General features: G+C 38.8%; 1 protein-coding gene across 5 annotated transcripts in view; it reads right to left on the bottom strand.

Moving 5' to 3' along the window:
• The window catches only part of WDR26 (WD repeat domain 26), a 47,338-nt gene that overhangs the window by 7,537 nt on the left and 16,150 nt on the right, over positions 1-23,651 (bottom strand). For 2 of the 5 annotated variants that reach the window (XR_006280220.1, XM_043511706.1), the window contains exons 7-13: positions 22,410-22,532; positions 18,975-19,113; positions 10,756-10,896; positions 6,973-7,092; positions 3,793-3,938; positions 3,381-3,459; positions 2,625-2,754 (exon numbers count right to left, since the gene is read on the bottom strand). Coding sequence is in view for 4 of the 5 variants with exons in the window: in XM_043511706.1 (XP_043367641.1) it covers positions 2,625-2,754; positions 3,381-3,459; positions 3,793-3,938; positions 6,973-7,092; positions 10,756-10,896; positions 18,975-19,113; positions 22,410-22,532 (878 nt within the window). In the remaining variant the exon portion in view is untranslated. Of the gene's footprint in view, positions 1-1,290; positions 1,415-2,624; positions 2,755-3,380; positions 3,460-3,792; positions 3,939-6,972; positions 7,093-10,755; positions 10,897-18,974; positions 19,114-22,409; positions 22,533-23,651 lie in introns of those variants that run through there. The other 3 variants (XM_043511707.1, XM_038394132.2, XM_038394133.2) reach the window with 3 other exon arrangements.

Below are 23,651 nucleotides of genomic sequence, written 5' to 3'. Positions count from 1 at the left end.
TGATAGATATAAAAAAAATAAATTATATAAAAATTCTCACACACACAGAGATTTATATACATCTATCTATATATTATATATAGATATATATAAATACAATATTTAGAGGACAATACATGTGTATTACATGGACCTTGTGTTAAGATGCAATATTTATGAGTAATAATAAGGCTGCATTTAAAATAGTTAAAGCATAAGTCTTGGTACTCAGGCCTCCAAAAATTCTAACCAACTTGGTAAATGACCTAATGGGGTCATGCACCTTTAAAATTTTGCTGTGCCTCTGTTTCCCCATGTGTAAAGTAGAAAGAATTACTGACCAACCTCACAAGGTAAGGATTAATTAAATGTTTGTATGGCATTTTGAAGTTGTAAAGACCTACATACTACATAGATTTCAAATAGGATTCTAAAGAACCTCCTTTTGTGAACTGTAGCAACTCCTGTTTATCATGCAATATATTTAAAAAAAATAATTGGTCAAATAATCCATTGCAAATTTCTCAAATAAAAAAACCCATACTGCTTTATAATGAACTGCATTTTATTTAAGACCAACTAGTTAAAATGAGATATTTTCTCCTAATGTAGATTAACAGCTTCTGACAAACCTATAGATTGACTTGTTACTAAAGGCTGCATCAGGTTCTCTCAAATAGACTGAACTACAACAAACTATCTAGCTCCATCTACTCACATGTATGTACACTACTAGACTAGCTTTTCAGAATTAAAGCTTTAAAGGAACAGACTAAGGACAACACTTTACACAATCCAATGCGATTCTAAAAGTTAAAAAACAAAAACAAACACACACCTTACCCTGGGTCCTTACAAAACAGGCTCAACTCTCTGACCTACCTGCTAGAATAGGATCTGGGAATCATTTGGTAAAGAAATTGCTTTCTGCTTAATCAGCTCATTATGGTATTTGTATGAAATACACCTCGTGTTTACATTTTTCAATCCCCTGATTTCAGATGATAGAGATAAGTATTCATTCTGTTATCAAACAAAACCAAACCAGTGCTGTCTATTCTGGGCCATAAGCCCAGCATCCGCTGTGTGGAGAATCAACGTGTAAACACAAGCCAGCATTTTGGTGCTTGACAGTGGATGTGTGTGAAAAAGGACACACGAGCTAGATTAAGGCAGAAGTCAATTTTACTTTCAAAAGAGATTTCTTATTTTCTTCCTACAAGTGCAGGTGGTAGCAAAAAAGCCTACCTAGCTGACAACATACCTTTACATTTAAGAGGTTATGACATTCTAATCTGTTACTTTTTTTTGGTACAGAGAGACTTTCACAGCAGCCACATTTGCAACAATTCAGTGCAAAGAGGCAACAGCTCTGGCAGTCCGAATCTAAATAAGGTGCCATCAGCTTCAGCTAGAGCAGGGTAGTTTTTAGACACTGAAAATAAAAAAAAATAAAAAAAGCTGTTCTTAAGATGACCTGGATAAATTCATTACCACATTAATGTCATACACATAGTAGGTCATAAGTGAAGTGTCAATTAAAAATAATAATAAAAAAAAAAAGGACTGGTGTACTGTACCATGTACACTCCCCCACACAAAGCATCAGTATGGCTCAGCACATAAGCCCTGAACTTTCAGGCACACAAGTACTAAACCCCACACTAGACTCCGGCTCAAAGATGATGAGGATGACACTGCATTAGAGGTGCTGTCTTTCAGCTGGCATCTTCCACTAGGTAATGGCAGAGGAGAAACTTGATTTAAAATTTAAAGATTTTTGCAGTTTCCACTAAAATAAAAATAAATATATAAGAAAGCATGCCCTAGTCAACGCCTCCTCTTTCCAAAGAGGTTCCACTTTGAGCTATTGAGTACAAACAGCGGCTACTCAGTTTACCTTAGTACACTACAAATACTGGGCCTGAGCAGGGGTCAGCCCCCTCAAGTCCCATTGATCTCAATGGGAGTTGAAGGAGCTAAGCCCCTCACAAGCCTGAACTAGTTCACTCGAAAGCAGTTTGGGACAGGCTTGGTAAACGAAATTCTATTCTCACCATAGATTTACAAGTATGAAAACCACAAATCTTAAATCACAAAAAAACAACCTTTGCTAGAGTTGCCAGGTCATCAACTGCTGGATTTGTGACTTTGTTTTTCCTCCCATTATAATTAATTCCACTTGAGTTGAGATGACTACTCTCCTGGAATTAAAATTATCTGACCACACCTGCCTTTGAAAAACTACCAATCAAATGAACTTAAGTTACTCACTACAGAACTATTTTGGCCAAAAGCACAACTGCTAATGTCATGCCTCTCAAAAAACCCAACATACCCACACATAGTTAAAGCTTACTCAGTGCTATAAACCCATTATAGGAGAAAGATGGAAGAGACAGAGCATACAGGCTATCCTTTCTGCTAGAGCAGGACTGGTCCTTACTATATCTATCTAACTTCAGTAGCACTGAGACACACCTTCGTTCACTTCTGTAGACAATAAACTTCCTTTTATAGATGATAGTTGCTGGTAACAGCATTAACATTAATTAAAAAAATACATTGCATCATCCTCTTTTATACACAGTGTGTGCTTGAAATGTACAACAACTGACATCTGAAGTCAGTAAAGCCGATGTTACCTTCACTGCCACTAGCGATGAAGTCTTCGTTATGGCCTCCAAAACACGAGTGAATTGTGTAAAACCCTTGTGTAACACCTTGATACTTTCTCACTAAAACTCTGTCTTGCAAGTCCCATAAGTGAACTCCCTGGGGGGGCAAAGAGCATGCCGAAGGTTATTTTTATTGTAAGACAATATCCAGCACCTACCTTTGAAGTATTCCACTTTTATCATTTGTTTTTTTTGGCATGTCAACTAGCTTAGGCAATAAAACTATAATGTGAAATTGAATGCATCTCATACACTAGAACAATGGCTTAAACACTTGTCCTGTCTCTTATTCTAGCACCCAATTCTCTAGTTTGGGGTTTCCAAAATACTTAAATCCTGAAGTCCATAAAGAAAAGTTATGTGGAACACCAATATTCCACGGATGATAACTAGAATATTGCTGCAATGTTGGGAAGCCAAACATAGTAAAATGAAGTGTTTAAATCTAGCAGCAGATATTTTGTAATTTACAGTCAAAATATTTCTCTTCATACTATGTTTTGTGAAGCCTTAAAAAAGCACGACATCTTCCCTTTTGGAGAATCCTACATTTGTTTATTTGTATATATGTACATACTGTGAACTTCATATGTTGTGTATGGAATACTGCTTTGTCTATTATTTAGTATCATTACAGATCCCAAATTCCCTCAGATATTCTAAAAAAATAAAATTAGCAGTGGTAAGAAAAAGTCTTATTTGTATTTTTATCTATCAACTTACCTGAGTTGCTACATTTAACAAAGCTAATCTGCCATTTTTTGAAATAGTAAATGACATAATAGGATGATCTTCTTGTACTCTGAAATCACAGGACAGACACCATAATGTTAGGAGCACTACTATTTGGACATTAAAAAAAAAAGGTAACACCAAGAAAGCACAAAAGTTTTCAGTTGCAATACTTCCATTCATACTTATAACTAAGTGGGCCATTAGTATTATATTTGAAAGGGGATTACAAGCAGAACTGAGTTTAAGTCATCTATTTCTATTTCAGTATTTGCTGGATCCACAGAGAAACTATACAATGTAGATAGATGTTCGGATACATAACACAAACTAACAGTTTTCTCAACAGGGGAATCAGACTAGATTTATGAGAATTAAGAATTTGTAAGAAAAAGGTAGTTACATGTTCCTGTCTGTAAGGTCCTCAAAGTTATAACCCCGAATTCGCTGGTGTGTGTCCGATGCCAGAACAGTCTTCCCGTCGCTCAAACACCAGAGGCATTGCACTCTCACCCCTTCCCAGGAGTCAAGGAGATTACCATCTAGATCCTGTATAGGAAGGAAATATAACCAAGGTGTTCTTTTATGTTAGATTTCTAAGCCCTGGTCCACACTACAAGTTTAGGTTGAAATTAGCAGTGTTAGATCGAATTAACCCTGCACCCATCCACACGATGAAGCCATTTTTGTCGATTTAAAGGGCTCTTAAAATCAATTTCTGTACTCCTTCCCGACGAGAGGATTAGCATTGAAAGTGACATCGCCGGCTTGAATTTGGGGTAGCGTAGACACAATTCAATGGTATTGGCCTCCAGGAGCTATCCCAGATTGCTCCATTGTGACCGCTTTGGACAGCACTTTCAACTCAGATGCACTAGCCCGGTACACAGGAAAAGCACTGGGAACTTTTGAATTTCATTTCCTGTTTGGCCAGCGTGGCAAGCTCATCAGAATAGGTGACCATGCAGTCCCAGAATTGCAAAAGAGCTCCAGCACGGACTGAATGAGAGATACTAGATCCGATCACTGTATGGGGAGACTAATCCATGCTATCAGAACTCCGTTCCAAAAGACGAAATGCCAAAATATTTGAAAAAAAAAAATCTCCAAGGGCATGATGGGCAGAGGCTATAACAGGGACCTGCAGCAGTGCCGTGTGAAAATTAAGGAGCTCAGGCAAGTCTACCAAAAAACCAAAGAGGCAAAACAGCCGCTCCGGGTCAGAGCCCCAGACATGCCGCTTCTATATGAGCTGCATACAATTCTAGGGGGTGCCCCTACCACTACCCCACCCGTCTGTGGACACCTGCAAGTGGGGAGTCTCACACAACTGGGATAAGGATTTTGGGGACAAGGAAAAGGAGGAGGAGGAGGATAGTGCACAACAGGCAAGCGGAGAAACCCTTCTCCCTGTCAGCCAGGAACTGTTTATCACCCTGGAGCCAATCCTCTCCCAACCTTCCCAAGGCGGGCTCCCGGACCATGAAGCCAGAGAAGGCACCTCTGGTGAATGTACCTTGGTAAATATAATACATGGTTTAAAAGCAAGTGTGTTTAAATGATTAATTTGCCCTGAAGACTTGGGATGCATTCGCAGCCAGTACAGCTACTGGAAAAGTCTGTTAATGTGTCTGGGGATGGAGTGGAAATCCTCCAGAGACATTATTAAGGGGACAGTCAGAGGTGGCCGTTCCTGCTGGGCTGTTTGCCTGTGGCTGAAAAGAAATCATCCCCACTTTTAGCCATACTGGGGGGGAGGGGAGGGTAGCATTCATGCTGAGCTGTTTGCGTTTGGCTGGCAGGGATCTTCCCTGATACTAGTCATGCAGTGAGAGGAGGGGTGAAGCGATCATCCCAGAGAATTTGGGGGGTGGGGGGGTGTTAGTTGGGTTTGTGCTGCATGTTAACCTGAAAACCACAGCCCCTCCTTTTAAATGGCCAGCCCAACGGGTGCTTGGTATGGGAAAGGAGGGCACTGCTGTTTGAAACCATTCCCACATGGTATGAAGGTTGAAGAAGCCGAAAGACTGTGGCTTACCATGGCTGTCTGCAAGCCGAATTCTGTTGCCTGGCCCTGCATGTGTGATCTCTCATACCAAAACGGCGGGCCCTCAATACAAGAGTCAAAATGCGACCTTGTACTGAAGGCACATGTGCTATGCAATGTTAACAGCTTGGTTCACAGTGAAAGTCTACCCATTATTCTCTGAACTGTGTCTTTTTAAATATTACTCTCCCTTTTTTCCCCTCCTGCAGCTGCAATTATTTCAACGCTCCCCCTATCATCAACTATGGGATAGCTACCCACAGTGCACTACTCCGTAAGTCTATGCTAGCCACGGTAGTGAGAACGCACTCCTATAACTTAATGCGCTTAGTGTGGACATACACAATTGACTATATAGAATTGATTTCTAAAAATCAACTTCTATAATATTGACCTAATTTCACAGTGTAGACATACCCTTAGGAATTTTGATGAGAGGTTTTAGTAGGAGTAACTAAAAGAATGATGCAAAAGAGAAGAGTTCTCTTTTTCCCGTATTGGATAAAGTATTGGTGATCATGAGAATTAGTATACTGTTCGGAATCGCCTTCCATCTCCACCCTCAAACCAACAGAGACAGGAGAATCCCCTATCTCATTTCCTTTGAGGTTTGACATGGTTGAAATCTAAACTCCTGGCTCAAGTCAGCCAGTTATTCAAAGACCTCAACTCTTTCAGCACCATCACCATACCCCCAGACAGCAAGAAACCAGACCCCCAAATGGATGGAAGTCCATAGCATATCCATAGGACTGATTCCTCCCTCCCTTTTTTAATATAAATAGTTAAAAAAGGATAACTTCGCATGCAAGAAATTTAAATAAATAGTCAATATGAATTCTATAGAAAGCTAGTTTCCTTGGCCTAAAGTATTCACTAGTCAATGATTCCTGTGAACCAAAGTCAGAGAACGCTAAAGATGTTGTTCAAATCAACTAAACTGACCCAGCATATTGATGTTTGTTTCAGTAATACACCTGCTTTGGTACCAAAGAATGTAAAAGCCCTGTGAGGGTGTTAGTATACATGCTACTCTACCTCCAAATGTAGGAGGGCCAGAAGATTCCACGGGTAGCTAAATTTATAAAGAAGTTAAATTATTTTTCATTACATGTATTCTAGTGACTACCTCAACATATAGAGAAAAAGAGACCCATTAACGATGTTACACCTCTTTTTACTAGAGTGGTCAAGCGATTAAAAAAAATTAATCTTGATTAATCACAGTTTTAATTGCACTATTAAACAATAATAGAATACCATTTATTTAAATAAATATTTTAAAATATTTTCTATATATTAAATATAGGCTCAGGGCTTCAGCCTCCACTCCACCACACACAGGGCTACCTCCCCGCCCAGAGATATGCGATTAAAAAAAAAAAAAGTTAAGTACTAATTTTGTTTTTAGTTAATCGCAGGCATTAACTGCGATTAATTGACAGCTCTAGTTTTTACTCCTAAGTACAATATGCTGTTTTCAGCTGCAATGAAGCAAGTGTTCTGAGAGGACATGAACACACAGGTAGAACTTACACACTGATAGAACTGTCCACGTTGCCCTCCTGTTACAAAGCGTTTCCCATCTGGATTCCAAGCCACGCTGGTTAAACTGTCTTCATGAGATTGACTCATCTTTGTCCTCAGCTCCCCAGTCTGGAGAGGAAACAAAGAAAATCAACCACTACAAAATCTAGTTTTGCCCACCCCTACAGACATATAATTATTAGATGTGCATGAAAACTTAGCCTAGTGTTTCTAATTATGAACATTTCACTGCATTAATTGAATAAAAAGGTTAAAAAAATTTTTAAAAAAAGGTTGCACACTATGAAAGCCTTTTAGGGTGCAATGAGGAGGTGGAGCTGGGGTCATTCTGATTTTCTTTCAGTATGGGAAACTGTCAGCCATGTTCCGACTCCAGCTGCTGCAATGTGCTCAGCCTCATTTTGCTTCCACTTCAGATTTGAAGCCAGGACAGGCAGTGGGTGTATTTAATTGATTTGGAGGGAAGAAGAAAGGAAAGAAGAGATGTCAAGAAAGGAGAAAGTGAAAGATCAATGAAGGAAGGGAAAAGATAAATGACAGGCACAGAAAGTGAAGAAAAGAGGAAACCAAAAGAATGCAGAGACAGTACATTATTTTTACACTAGAAAGCAGAGTACCAAAAATCTTAAGAATGTAAGAATGGTGATAGTGGGTCAAAACCCGTGGTTTATCTAGCCCAGTATCCTGTCTTCCAACAGCAACAAGGGCCAGAGGCTTCAGAGAGAATGAACAGGACAACGAGATGGATCACTTAATAATTGCCCACTCCCAGCTTTTTGGCAGTCAGAGGGTTAGGGACTCCCAGAACAATGGGGGTTGCATCCCTGACCACTTTGGCTAATAGCCATTGATGGACCTATCCTGCATTAACTTATCTAATTTTTTTTTTAGCCCAGTTACATTTTTGGCCTTCAACATCCCCTGGCAACTAGTTCCACAGGTTGACCATGCGTAGTGCAAAGAAATACTTCCTTATGTTAGTTTTAAACCTGCTGCCTATTAATTTAACTGGGTAATTCTTGTGTTATGTGAAGGGAGAAACACTTCCTTATTCACTTTCTCCACATCATTCGTTATTTTATAGACCTCTATCATAACCTCACATTAGTCATCTCTTTTCTAACCTGAACAGTCCCAGTCACTTTAGTATCTCATTGTGTGGAAGCTGTTCTATACCCCTAATCATTTTTGTTGCCCTTCTCTGTACCTTTTCCAATATTTTTTTTTGGGGGGGGGAGAAGAGGGGGAGACCAGAACAGCACACAGTACTCAAGGTGTGGGCGTACCATGTATTTATATATTGGCATTATGTTATTTACTGTCTTCTTATTTATTCCTTTCCTAATGGTTCCGAACATTCTATTAGGTTGACTGCCGCTGCACACTGAGCGGATGTTTTCAGAGAACTATCCACAGTGACTCAAAGATCTTTTTCTTGAGTGTAACAGCTAATTTTGACCCTATCACTTTATAGGTATAGTTGCGATTATTTTTTCCAACATGCATTACTTTGCACTTAACACTGAATTTCATCTGCCATTTTGTTGCCCAGCCACCCAGTTTAGCGAGATCCCTTTGTAACTCTTCTCAAATAGCTAAGTCCAAAGCTGCTTAATTTTGTATCATCTGAAAATTTTGCAACCTCACTGTTCACCCCCTTTTCCAGATAATTTATGAACATGTTGGGACCTGTGCTGTTCAGGACAGATCCATGGGGGACGCTCCTTATTTACCTCTCTCCATTGTGAAAACTGATCCTTTATTCCTATCTCAACTAGCTACTGATCCATGAGAGGACCTTCCCTCCTTTCCCATGACTGCTTACTTTGCTTAACAGTCTTTGGTGTGGGAGCTTGTCAAAGGCTTTCTGAAAGTACTCTATATCCACTAGATCACCCTTGTCCACATATTTGTTGATCACCTCAAAGAATTTTTAAAGGATTTGAGAGGTATGATTTCTCTTTACAAAAGCCGTGTTGACTCCTGCCCAACACATCATGTTTATTGCCGTTTCTGATCATTCTGTTCTTTACCATAGTTTCAGAGCACCCTACCTTGTACTGAAGTTAGGCTTACTGGCCTGCAGTTGCCAGGATCATCTCTTAAAAATTGGCGTTACCTTAGCTATCCTCCAGTCATTTGGTACAGAAGCTGATTTAAGGGACAAGTTACATATCACAATTAATAGTTTTGCAATTTCATATTTGAGTTCCTTCAGAACTCTTGAATGAACACCATCTGCCCCCGCTGACTCTTAATTTATCAGTTTGTTCCAAAAATCTCCTCTATTGGCTCCTTAATTTGTGACAGTTCCTCAGATTTGTCACCTAAAACTAATGGTTAGGGGGTGGGATTCTCTTTCACATCTTCTGCAGTGAAAACCAATGCAAAGAGTTCATTTAGCTTCTCTGCAGTGGGTTGTCTTCCTTACAATAGCTTATAGTTAACCATTCTCTGGATACTGCATTTTAAACTCTCCATGCTAGGATGGACTTTTGTCCATGGATTGTAAAGTAGGAGTGTCTTACCCATCTGAAAGGATCAAATGCCATGTTTCACTATGGTCCAAGATATAAATCCACTGGGATATAAATTCTGAACTTCATACTCCCCTCAATCCTCATTGATCTCCCACTGGTATCACTGGGAGGTTTGACGAGAGTGAGCTTTTATGAAGTGACTCTGCTGCCCTTTAGGCCACCACTTCTGCCTTTTGTTTTTCTGAGTATCTCTTGTTCTTCCCTATATACTTCCTTCCCTGAAACAATTCCCTGTTCTCTCAAGGGCTTCACTCCCATCCCCTACAATGATCAGCAATGGAATATGTAACCTTGATACTGAAAGGTCTTTAAGAGTCGACATTCCAACAGAGATTAATAGGAACCGAGTTTACCTCTCAGTCACTGTTTCAGGTTGTCTGCAAACTCAGACAATGATTATTGGTTTACACTGTTAACTTTATTTCAAATGTGATCTCTGCAGCCACAGGTGCTAGAAACCTTTTTATTTTAAATGACACCTTATATTCTTCACAATCTGAACTTGTCCTTTAGGCCAGACACACAGTCTGTATGGGCCACATGCTTCTTCTAAAGCCAAAAAGTAAATTACTCTCTTAACTGTCTCACACATTGAGAGAAGAGACAGGACCAAATGCTCTTGGATCACACCTACAAGCATTTCAGCACTATGTGAATGGGTCAGACTCCACCACACTGGCCACTTGGATCACAAAATTAAAGAAACCACAAAACTTGGGTTCCTGGCTACTTCCTCACCTTGGAGATAAGCCCCATAAATGTCACTTGAACATTAGAAACATTACAACTCAACTTTGTAAAAACCATGGCACTAAAGGAATTCACTCCTTATAAATCCTCTTGAAGTCCAGATTTTAAAAAAACACCACACAAACCCACAGTAACTTTTCTCTAGTATGGATGATCACTTGGAATGGAAACATTACAGTCACCTCTTTGTATTCCAGAATTGAAAGGACAGAAGATCCATAAAGAGTAGACTCACTGACAAATTAGTTTCAGTTCTGTTAACATTTAGTATACACATTTTATATTCTACCTAGATTTGGGAAAGATCTGGGTCTATTAGGAACATTTTTAATAAAATGAAAAAACTGCAATTTTTCCATGTTCACCTATATAGAAACAAGCTTACTGAAGTGATTTCATCCTTACTGAACAGTTCCAATGCATAACAAAGCCAATTGCTAGAGTTAAACATGAAATTTTATATTAATATTGGATTGCTTACTTGTACATTCCAGAGCCAAAGCTCAGAGCAGTCATCTGGGCCACAGGCAACAAGGTAGTTGTCATCTGGACTCCAAGCAATGTAAGAAACACCATATGCATGGCCTTCTAATGTTTTAAGCAATTTTAGCTGGTGCGTATCCTAAGTAAAACAAATACACATGCTAAAAAGACTAGTCACTATTTGGCATAACAATTTGAGCTGCTGGTCAAGACAATCTGAGCCAAATTCTATAGTCCTGAGTTTTGACAGGATTTCTACCCAATTCAGGCCTGTATGATTTGGCCATTATCTTTTAAAAGCAAAAACATTCTCTTTAGAGAATCTTAATCTCTATTTGTAAGTGAGCAGTTACTACCCTATAGAATAGATCCATATATACACAAAAAAGTCTTTCCAAGATCCCTAGCATACAAAGAGAAGTACTAGTAAGTATTCTTAGAATGTTATATTCTTCCTTTATTTTGTTGTGGAACTCATTGACAGAGTTCTGTGCAAAATTCTACAATATGGTCCATACTTTAGATGATGCACAATACCTAGCAATTATGCAATATTTAATTTTCAAAGCACTGTAGGAACTTTATGCAGTGGAACCAGTCTTTACACCCTTGTGAAGTAGGCAGGTATTGTTAACCAAGTTTTACAAGATGCTTAAGAGAAGTTATGTGAGGTGCCTTGGGTCAGGCAGTGAACGTGACAGAATTAGGATTAGAATTTCAAAGTTCCTGGATCCTAGTGCCGTAGTCAGCTACGACACTTCCAACTGCTAATTTGAAAATAAAATATTGCAATTGATCATAATAAGAGTATTTTCCTTCAGTTCTTTGTAGTTTTAGGAATGTAAGAGCCTCCCTTAAAGTGATATAAAATATTACAGGACTGTCAGCCAATTATGAAGAAGTGCCTTTGTTTTAATTCTATTTAGTCATTAATACTGATAGTTTAGTTAATGCATGAGGCATTCCTTTTGCCTACTGAATAACTTTAAAATGGCAGTAGAGTGTAAAATGCAAGATAGCGCTGAGCAATTTAAACGGCAGGACAGCTCATTAGAGTGAAGTCTTAAGATATTTATCAACTATTTGACATATTAAGGTGTTTATGGTATTAAACACTTTGTCAGTTGCTGGCTTGATCCAAACCCTGAAATGTTCCAGCTGAGTATTGGCCCATGACACTGTAGTCACATTGGTGTCAAGTCTCATGAATCTGTCCCAAGTCATATTAAAGATGCAGCATATAGTGATTACAGCTTATAACTGGTCAATCAGGGGAGTATTTATTAGGTATTTTTACTCTCCATTATTTGAAAACATTTTCTACTTGCCCACTATCCTTTGTGGCTTTTGTCTTTTCCCATACTGAAAAGTCTCTTCATGGATTGGGAAAACAAAAACAAAAAAACACCCAACTCCACTAAATCACCCCTGGCAAGTAAAGAGTGCAGAGTTAACCTTCTGAACCAATGCAGTACCGAGTATGCACACGGATCCAGTTCCTTTGTCACTGTTCATTGCTGCTAGCCAAAGCTGATGAAATGGGATTAGTTTAGTTATTTTCACTGCCCCCGATCAGAACCTTATGGGCAGAAGAGACTGTTCTTGCCATTTTCACATTTTCCCAAGCACTCAGAATGAAAACAAGACTATTCTTGCCATGTTCCCTGCTGCCCATAAGGGTCCAAACTGCAGCAGTGAAACTGTCTAGACTCATTAATTACCTACCCCTTGGGAAAACAAGGAAGAGCCCTAAGACAGGCACTGGAGGTATTTATGGAATCTGAAAACAGGCTAGAAAAGGAGATAGATTAGGATTATTTATTTGTGCTTACCTGAAAACTTCCTTTCTTAAATAGCAAGGTCCATAGATCCTTAATGCAGAAGGCCCAATGCTTACTGCATGAAGCAGACAGACCTCAGACACTGGCAGCAGCCTAAACTCCTTCCTCTGAAGTTGCTCTCCAGTTTAGGTTAAGATTTTTAGATTTAATTTAAAAAAAACATATGCCTACTTCAGGAAATGGAGTTTACAGTTCTTTAAATTTAAGTACATAAAAACCTTCACATATCCCTTCATTTGCCCCAGATGGGCTAGGCGTACAGGCCTTGCTACTTCACACACACACCTATCCACCCACCCCCGTTGAGACAAGAAGAGTTTTCCTATTCTTTGGTGAAGCAAGGTCCACAAATCCTATAATAGCATTTTGAGCAGTGTAAGAGCTTTAAGAGGGGGAACAAAGATACTGAAACAAAAACATTCTCTCTTACAAAAACTTGTCTGCAGTGAAACGTGCAGCACTCCCTCCTAAGACTGTACCCACTGAAGTTTAAGAACTATTTTGCAGAATTTAGTCACTGCATTGGTTAACAGCCAGACAGTCACTTGAATGGCTTTTTGTGTCAGGGCATTAAAATAAGGTTACAATTTCCACAGAAATGCCTGATCAACAAGGCTGTTCTAAGAAATTGCTGTATGTCCAGGTGCACTGAGGTGTTTTTGTTGTTCGGGCAGTTTCTTAACCAAAGGATGCAAAATAATGCAGAAACTTTATCATTCCCAAAGCTAAGCCTTCTTGGAGGATTTCTACCACTTGTGGAATCATAGCATCAGCCTCTGTTCCAGTCTCTTTGCCAAATTGGAAGGAATTTGAAGTGGACATTCAGGGAAAGATATCCTCAGAGTAACTATGATAGTCAGAACAACTCACAACCAAAAAAAACCTCCCCAGTTAATTCCTTTTAAATGCCAGGCAACCCATGGTGAAGCATTGCTACAATACAGTCCTTTTGCAGTATAGAAAGAGGACAGGTCTCTTCTATCATGCTGTTATTGTAAAATAAGTCCCCTTACCCAGTAAGAACGGGGCCTCTCATTTTTTACTTCCAGATGGACCTGACTACAGTGAGAACAGTAGGAATGGTTAGAGCCACATGCAGGTTTTCAGCTGGACAGTGTCTCCATGGCAGCAACCTTCAAGCATCTTCTCCTGGACAAGAATGACTTTGCTGTGCCTCCTGGACATGAAAAAGCTCATGGTTGGTAGTCCAGAAAGTTGTCATGCTAAAAGGCAGGGGTGAAGGTCCCATTCCTGAAGTCAGGTCTCCGCTTACTTTGCCAGTCCCTTCTATATTAGGATTGTTCATAGACAAGGGGAGTCTATTGCCCCATAAGAACAAGATATTTGCTTCCCTCTGATGGGCTGAAAATGAATTGCCAAGAATCAGGTCCCAGCTGCATTAGAAACCACATCTCCATCTACAAACTGCCAAGAGATCTGCACTCCTCTGGGACAATGTAGATAACAAAGTAGCTGAGTACCACTATCCAACGTTAAAGCTGAGGGGATCCAGCTCAAACGGAACAAGCTTTCACTAAAGATTAGACCAATAATGGATAAAGTCTAACCAACTTCATTTTACTCTTCAAGACCTCTTTGGAGGTTTTCCTGTTATAACCAGATGGACTTCAACAACTGCACCACTATCAAAACAAACATCCTGCCACCCCCTTTGCAATGTCTCAGAAAACTTATATCTAGGATTGCAGGGGTGAGTCACGTGCGTCTTGGCACTTTTCTTTTTAGCCATCAGGGCCTTGAATCTTACCTTCAACTCCTCTGGCTTTTTTCTGTGATGGCGAGAAGAGGAAATGGATTACAGCTTGTTGCATCCATTTTTTGCACATCCTCTTGTTCAGGGGACAGGCAATATCTCCCCTTTTGCTTGGAGCCCTTTGGACTCCTTGGGATATATATAGGAACTCTGGAATTCGTTCTGAGACCTAGTGAGAGTTCTCCAGCAATACCTCCCTCTGTTTTAATTTTAGCCTTATTCAAGGCAGCTCTTTTTCACTTGGGATCTTGGAGAGAATTCAACTCCCCCTTGACAGAGAGAGGCAGTACCCCCAGTGAAGGAAGTGGAGGGGTGCTTGGGCTGGCACAGGTAGGAAGGTTCCATGAGATCACTGATCAGAGAGCCTGAGAGGTACTTCCAGAGTTTAGATTGGCCTGTCCTTACCTTCAAGAGATGGAGGAAGAACCCGGGTATTCCTTATGTCCATGGCAGAAGGCTCTTCAATTTATTATAGCTAAGTGAAGTTTTTCTGTTATTTACTTACTATCAATATGTTTTAAATCAACTTAAGTCAACTACTCAGAGTGACAGATAGTACCAAACACAAAAATGCAGCTATGGTTCAGGATTTTGAAGACGGTCCATGTTTTTGAACCATATTTGAATGAGTTATCAAATCCTCATTTATGTAAGGCAATACTCAGTTAAGATTCCAAACCATGGAAATTGCGGTCCTTAAAGGCGGCTATGGAAAGGTTTCTTCCCATCTTTGTTTTTGCCCATATAAATGGGGAGCGTTGGAAGATCTACGTCCTCTTATGGATTGTAGAATTTCCCAGCTTTTGAGTGAATGTTAGATTTTGCCTTTTGAGATGGTAAAATATTTTTTTTTATACAAAAGAAATAATGTTTTTAGTATTTTCTCAATCACCAGTAATTAAATCAGTGGCAGTTTTTGCCCTTCACACATTATGCTGAAGAAGAGAGAATATTAAATTCCGATTGACATTTTAATGCATTATATGGATGTTACTGTTTTAAAAATGGAGTTTTTCTTTTTGTATGTGCATATGTCATATGTGATTTAATAAAATTGAATTGACTCAATCCATACCCTGGAAGTGAGCAGTCTCCAACCTTGGAGGATCTGCGATAAGACTGGATAGACTAGTGAGCTGGATTCTTGAGTGGAGATGGGCCCATACAGAAAAACCCCTCAAAGCACACAGAAGAGGGCTAGATGAATGGTTGAGGGCAGGTCTAAAGCCCCCCCTTGCTGTTTTCACCTTTCTGTTCCCCATCTGCACCAAACACACACCACCATCTCTCTGTGGCCACACTGGTCCTCAGTGACTGAAGACAGAGTTTGACAGTATCTTAGAGTCTTCAGCCTGTCTGCCCTCGCCAGCTAGGGGAGGGCATGCCAGTCACCTGCTATTTCTCCTGCACCTCCTTCTGTGTCCACTGGGAGAGGGATGCCTAGGCAATCCCTTTGCAAGAGAGGCTGCAACCACCAAATCCTTCTCTTTGTCACACAAAAGACATCTGTCCACGCACTCGATGGGGGTAAGAGCAAGAAAAGCAAAGTTCTCCTTTCTTCATGTTTCACTGCCAAATCACGTGCTGTTCTGTTGCTGCAAGGGGAAATTCCTGCCTGAGGTACTGCAGCAGCACAAAGATTCCCCTATATAGCTAGTTATGTGATCCCTATGCCCTCCAAAATCTTAGGTCTTTTTGCTCTGAAATCCAGTTGCTCCAGATTTTAGAAGTTTGCAATAGACCAGCAGAATTCTGTTATTAATCTAAACTTTGCAAGAAGGGGTCTGTTTTTCACCTGCCTGTAGTTGTGGAGTCAGAAACTGGTGAACTAGTTAGGAGGCGGAGCCCATGTTACTGCCAGAGACTGAAAGTTCTGTTTCTACCAAAATGCTGAAAGTCCAATGGAGGATCGATCTATGCCCCTTGTCTTGTTGAAGACTAGCAGGCAACCTTTCTTCCATGAGACAGAACTCACCCCACTCCAACTGCAAGGAGGCGCTGAGGAAAGGGAAAGATCTAATCTTCCTTCCAACAAGGATATTATAGTGGAGGTATAACAACAGATGTAAGTTTAACACACGCCTCAAGGCCCTGCCCCTGCAGCTCCATTCCCCAAGCTTCTTTATTGGCTTCGGGTAAATATTTTAAGTCTCTTTCTTTGTGCCTGGTGATCAGCTGTCGCAGCACAGCTACAAAACTAGTATGGATTTACTTCAATTTCAAAGCCAAAAACATCACAAAAAAAGTGTTGAACAGGGTCAATTATATTGTTTTTCATAACACTAAGCCGATATCCCCTTACAAAACAGTTACAACATTTCCTACTATAAGAACTCACATTTTAAGACAGACAAGACAAGACAAAAAAAAAAAAAAAAAAGACATGGAACAATAGTTCAGGAAAAGACGACCATGGTAGGAAACTTTTTCATTCTGGGTGTCTTTAAGGATGGATTTTGAGGAGAGGACACATGGTAGTTCTTCCAAATATAGCAAGTAGGCAAAACAGAAAGACCAAAAGGTAGAGTATCTTTCCCCATAAGTGGTTCCATTTAAGTCAAGGTACTAACTGACATGACAGAATCAAAGTGAGCAGTCTAGTAGGACTGAAAGTAGTGGAAGAAGAGCAAGAGGAAATGAGAGCAAAAATATAGGGGCAGATAAGTTTGTAGAGCCTCTGGGTGAGGAGGCTGAAGCTGATGCAAGAGACCAGATTGAATTCAATGTGCATGGGATAGTCAGAGTGACAAGAAAGAAAATTTCAGCAGCAGCATTTTCATTACACTGGACTTTCGGGAGTGGGGATATGTTTATTTTCAGGACAAATATGAGGGTTTGGATACTCTTTGCTGAACTATTGATGGAACCCAAAAGGATTAAAATAGACCAAAAATCTGAAGAGTGTTTCCCTATCAGCACATAGATAGGGAATAGAATAAGTTTGGGATAAAGTCTGACAGTCTCTCTTGAACCAGTTGTTTTGTTTACTTTCAACCATTACTTGAAACAATGGGAAGAGAAATAAATGAACTCCATATGCCCTGGTAACTATGAAACCAAATGACTGGTTGGCCTAATGCAATTTAAATCCATCTTCAATATGTCCTGTAACAAGAGTGTTCCATTCAGCTTTACTCAGGAATGCATTTCAAATCTACTGATTGTTAATAGAGTTAATACAGTTTCTTGGAATTTCTCCAAACCACCACCATTAGAAAAGCTGTGTTTCACTAGTTTGTTCTTCTAGTGACCCTTGCTTGCTTAACATTTTGGCACAATTTCAAACACCTAAAGTGCATTTATTTTGGTATGATTAAATAATATATAATTAATGATTCACTATGAAACTATTTGCTACTACTGGAGGTATCATTTTGTATCATAGATCTGCCCTTAAATCACTTTCTCTAAATAAGATAGAACTTTCAATCCATGTTAGAAAAAAGAGTTCACTTTTTTTTTTTTTTTTTGTAACAGCCTTCTGACATTTATAAACTATAGAGTGGTCTGGCTCCAATTAAAAATCATCTCCAGCACCAAGCCTTGAGAATCCTTAGTAGTAAGTTTTTCCAAGCTGGATGTATACACACAACTCGTCTGTTAACTATTTTCAAGATCCCCCACTGTTCCCCCAAAAAGTAAAGAGTTCAACTGGTATATTCCCTCTTTTTTTGGGGGTGGGGAGGGATTGAAGAGAAGGAGGCTTCCCTTCAACTCAGATCCTGCTGCAGGACGCAGGAGCAGCTTGCATATTTATAACTGGGGTTTGAGTAACAATAACCCAGCATAATTTTTAAAATCTTCTCAAAAGGTTTGAGTTACAACTCTAAGAAATCAGAAGAAAATTGTGTGCGCACATGCATGTTGATATGTATATACATATATCAATCATATAGTATATTATGTATATGTATTTGTGTCACATTTCCTAATACGTTTTCAATTAATAACTGAACATAAATTTCATCTAATTCATAATGCGGTTGAAACACCAACGTATCACTAGGATTGAATAATCTCAGAGTCGCTCAAGCATTTTATTTACAAGAAAATACAATACAGACAGGAAAGATACTGATGATATTCAATAGCTAGGGTAAGGAGATTTGGCTATTTTCTTGTAGCTGAAGAAAATAAGCAATATATAGTAACAATATAAAATGTCAGGAGAACTTAGTCTTGAAGAAAAAAAAACAAAAAAACGACATCCTTTCTTGATGAGTTTTGCCAGGTTTTCACAGAACATGAATCAAGAAAATTTCCTCAAGTTGTATGTACAATGGCAACTAGTAGATAGTTGATGAAACTTCTATATGGTCTGTGAACATTTTATTACTCAAAGATGAGGTGGCATGTTTAAATGGTGGACAGGATTCTATTTAAAATAATTCAAATAATTAAAAGTAAAGAGGATTTAAAATAAAGGTCTTCACTGAAATAAAACCAAAAACTTTAGGAAAGCCGTAAGCAAAAGCACAATGAAAATTTAAGAAAGGACTGCATGATTTAGAAGAAATGCAGATAGTTTAGGTCTTTATCTTTAAACACACACACACACACACACACACACACACACACACACGTTAAAGTCTGAGCACTTACTGGATCAACCTGCCATATAATAACAGTTGTGTCCTTCGATCCCGTTGCTAGTTTAGTTCCATCATTGGAGAATTTACAGAACCATACTTCATTACAGTGCTCTGTAAGTATTTGCTGTGTATAACATGGGAACTGTTTCCTGAAACAAAGCAAAAACAAAACCATAGGGTTTGTTAAACACAATCCAATAAACAATTGGTAAAAGCTAATTATAAAAATTTCTGCAGTTAACATGCATTTTCAAAGACACCCTCTTAAATGACTCAAACACATTAAGATGTGAATATAGGCAATCTACTAAGTCACAAGATCTTACTGTTATCCTCAGACTTCCCTCTCCATTCCTTCCTATTGTTTGTTACACTCACTGTGTCTCAAATTAAAATTATAAGTTCTTCAGGACACTAACTGGATCTTCCTAAAGTTTTTTTAGGACATAGAACAGTCACACCCCTATCGGATTGGGCCTCTGGACTCTAGTGTAATAAAAGTTAAGGTTAATAAATTAAACAATTTACACAACTTTTCACTTTAGTTATTTCTGGCAACTCCACAGAAGTGATTAATTATGTGCTAAAAAGGAGTAGTGGAAATACTAACTTTTGCAAGATCATTTTCAAGAAATGAAACTCACAAGATTTTTAATATAGTGTTTATCACTGCTGTATTTTGTTACTCTGCCAACTACATACAAACACTGCCCCACTTCTGAGCAAACAAAAACAGAGCAGTAAGCTTTCAATAGCAGCTAATCCCCCCTCCCCCCCAACTGTGTGTCAAGGAAGATCCTACCATCAAAAAGTTAAATTCACGCAGAAAAAAGGAGAGAAGTTCAGTTATGTTTGCAGCTTGCCAACTGGCACTAACTACAAGTAGTTATACAGTGTTTGAAATCACCTGGCTGTGTGTGTTATTTATGTCACTATAGCTTCTAGAGATGCCAATGTGCAAGACATTGTGCAAACACAGGATAGTCTCTGCCCCATAGAGCTTACAAGTTAACAGGAGCAGGAGCCATTTTTTAATGTATTTGTACAGTTCTTGGCACAAAGCGGTTGTGATCCATGACTGGGGGAGCTACTGAAATAAATGAATACAATTTAGGTAAAACTGGTCATAAAACATTGTTACAAAATCTTATCTTACACTCAATACTGACAATTCATGACTCAAGTGACTGTCCTAAACCAAGTAGTTCTTCTTTATTCAATAATCTTTATTGGTAAGAGTCAGTGAAGTAATTAAGCCAATGCTGCAAAAAAGTACTACAAATTTGTTTAGTATGCCAAAGATGTGGAAATCCTTTCAAGATACTTTCTGTGCATTCTTTAAGTAGCAAGACACTCCTGGCATTACACTACTCAGAGCAGCAAGCAATATCCTCCCAAAAATCAGAAAAACATAAGGCAGGAAAACTCCACCCCACCTTCCCCCTTACAATTAGTTAGAACTGAAAAGAGTTGAGGAGGCATGCCTCCATAATCATGGCTTTGTGGTTTTCAAATGGCATTTTCCAGTACTGTAACTGTTTCTAGACAATCGAGAAGTTTGTGATCTTAGGACTGTGTAAACTGAATTTGAGACATGGTGGTTACAGGAAGACTTGTTTTAAAGCATAAGTTGTTATTAATGTTTACTACTGCTCTGCCAGTTCTAATACTGTATTTCTAAAGCTGCTATCCCTTTTAAAAAAATGGGACATGGTTAAAAAAAAAAAACCACACTAAATAGCTTTGTGCAAGAACATATAAATATCGATTTAATGAATGAAAGTCATGGTACACAAGCATCATTTATAGCAGCAGACCTGACGGTCACTGACAGATTCAAGGAGTCCATGTAAGTAACTTACACTGATGCAAGGAAACAAGGAGAGAAGAGAGACACTTTTCTCACTCAACTAATGAAGCAAGTTGCACCTTACAGATACAGTGAAGTATGTATTAAACAGGTACTCAACTACTGTTCTTTTCAGAAGATGTGGAACAGAACTTGATATTCTTGGGTGGTCACAAGACAAGATGTTGGTTAAGAGGGATAGTAGTTTGAACAGGTTTTGTTTAGTTAACAGAGTACTCATGCTCAACCATACTTCTCTACATTTCCGCTTACACAAAAGTCCTTCATTACTCATCTGCTCCGTATAGCGCACTTAAACTTTAGGCCTTGTCCACACTAAAAAGTTAGGTCGATCCAGCTACATTGATTAGGGGGTATGAAAAATTCACACCCCCGAGTGTGGTAGTTAAGCCTACCTAACATGCCATAGACAAGAGTTCTTCTGTCAACCTAGCTACTGCCTCTCAGGAAGGTGGATTATCTGTGCCATTGTAGTGTTTCAAGTGTAGACAAGCCCTTAATGCAGGGGTACTCTATTTTTTGTCAAGATCCAAATTTCTCAGACAAGGTATAATCAAGGTCCAGACTCCAGAGGAAAAAAAAATTGTTGCATTTTTTTTTTTTGTATATACACAAGTAAATAAAAAAATTTCAGGGTCCATTCAAAAGCGTCTGTGGGCCAAATCCAGACCACCAGTCTACCTATGGACTACCCCAGCCTTAGTGTTTCCTTATGCTTTATTCCACCATGTCAACACCATGGTTCATCATCTGTGTTTTCACAGGTTTAGAATTCTAAATTTAATCCTTTAAAAAAAAATGAAATAAAATAAAAAAAGACCAAAAGAACTAAATTAAAATTACCGGAATAATAATTTAACAAAAACGAGAAAGTGAATTTATTTCCAGCGTTTACAATGAAAACATTAATTAATAAACAGACACCATCAAAACTGACAGTGTTGCTAATCCAATATCTGCAAGAGGCAATGTTCGCTTTGCTCCCAAAATCTTCAGTGTTTTTTAAATAAAAGTCATCTTTCTATGCATAATCCTACAACTACAAACTGAAGTGGTAGGAGAGGAGAATCAGGCAAGTACGCAGACTCCACTTTCTAGTTCTCATAAAGGGTTGGGGGAGTTAAAATTGGATTGATTATAAAATAAAAGGATGCAGTAAAGGGTCCCCCACCTGCCCACCCTTAAGTTCTCCATTATCACAAGGCCAGTAATGTGAAAAAGCTTCACCCACCACTCTGAGCCCTCTCCATCATTCCACCTCCTGAGAAGCAGCAATCCTGTCTATTTAGCTCAGTATTGTATGTTAATGTGATATAAGCATGCCTGATTCCAATAGTGTCAGAAATCCATACAGATTAACCCCATTAATAAATAATAAATAATAATAATAATAATAAAAAATATGAAAGTGGAAGTTACCAGTAGACTATCCTGTCAATTTTAACATTACCCAAGTTTCATTGTCGTCTTTTTAAACTATTAGATTACTGTTACTTTAATTCTATCAATTTGTTTACACATACTTAAGGCCTAAACACAAAATCCAGAATCTGGCTTCCACTGTCTTTAACTCACCTCATTATGCCCAAGCATTGCAGCATGTACGGCGCACCACATACTGATCTCAGACCCCTGCAATAGGTAGGTACAATAGGTTGAGTTGAGGACAGAGTGGAAGCCTTTGTTTTGAAGTGTCTTCTTAGGGGGAGGTGGGGAGGGGGGAGAAGGGGAAGAAAGGGGGTACATGAGACTATGGTTTAATTGATATATACATACACACACACCCAGTATGCACGTCTGGGTGTGGAGGATACAAAATTAGAAAAAGATAAAAGTTTGACCTATGTGGGCATATATTTCCTTTGGGTGGGGTTTAGACAAGCCCAGACTTGTTACAATAATATTTGATAAGGGCCAAATGTATTTTATATCACTACATCTTAAAGGAGGTTGTCTCGATTGTATTGCTCTCTCTTGTTAGCTGGATGCAAAACAAGCATTACACACACTTCTAGACTGGCAGTAAGTATTAAAAATCAATACAGTACGCAATTTATTACTGCCCTAATGTTAAGAATCCTTTCTGAAGTACAAGGACCCCAATTCCTACATACACTAAAGAAAGCGTTCAAACCACTAGTTATTCCCCTGAATTGAAATGAAGTGAGATGGCCAAAAGTCCACACAAGAAAGGAATTTGAGACGTTGTGGCAGTTAGAAGCACAAAAGTCTAAAGCCAAAACAATTACTTGAACACATGGTTATATTAGGATGGTCATTTAGATTCTAAATAAAAGTATTGAAAAGACTACTGAAATGGAAATCTTCACTTTAAAAATAGATACCAAATAGTCTAAAGCTAAAAATCCCATGTGGTTGGAGATACTGGACATTTTTAGAGACAAATAGGATTACAGGGGAGTACTGAGAAGTTAGTAGCAGCTCTCTATAGTAAGCACTTGATATGAAGAAAATCTTAATTATGAGCCAAAGAATTGAACTGCTACTCCAACCACCAAAAATATAAAAACACCATCCCCCTTTCTCGTGCTACTTCAGTGTCCGGCAACTTGTGGCCTTACCCCCTAATTATACCTTTGAAATATCTACAAGCTTTGTCCTTGCATTCATGTCACTTCTGCTAGATCCCTGAGGAGCTTTAATTGTCTGAAGAAAAATACTCAAAAATATAGCAACTGTTTCTCTGTGTGCATGATATACCAGCATTGAGTTACTTCCTCTCTGGTGCCTGCACAAGTTTCACAACATTTTAAATTTCTAAGCAACACCAATGTTCCTCTAGTTTTAAAAAAATTC

This window comes from Dermochelys coriacea, chromosome 3 (genome assembly GCF_009764565.3).
Source record: "Dermochelys coriacea isolate rDerCor1 chromosome 3, rDerCor1.pri.v4, whole genome shotgun sequence".
NCBI lineage: Eukaryota > Metazoa > Chordata > Testudines > Dermochelyidae > Dermochelys > Dermochelys coriacea.
The sequence above is the reverse complement of the archived record's forward strand: the minus strand, read 5'-3'. Positions and strand labels throughout refer to the sequence as shown.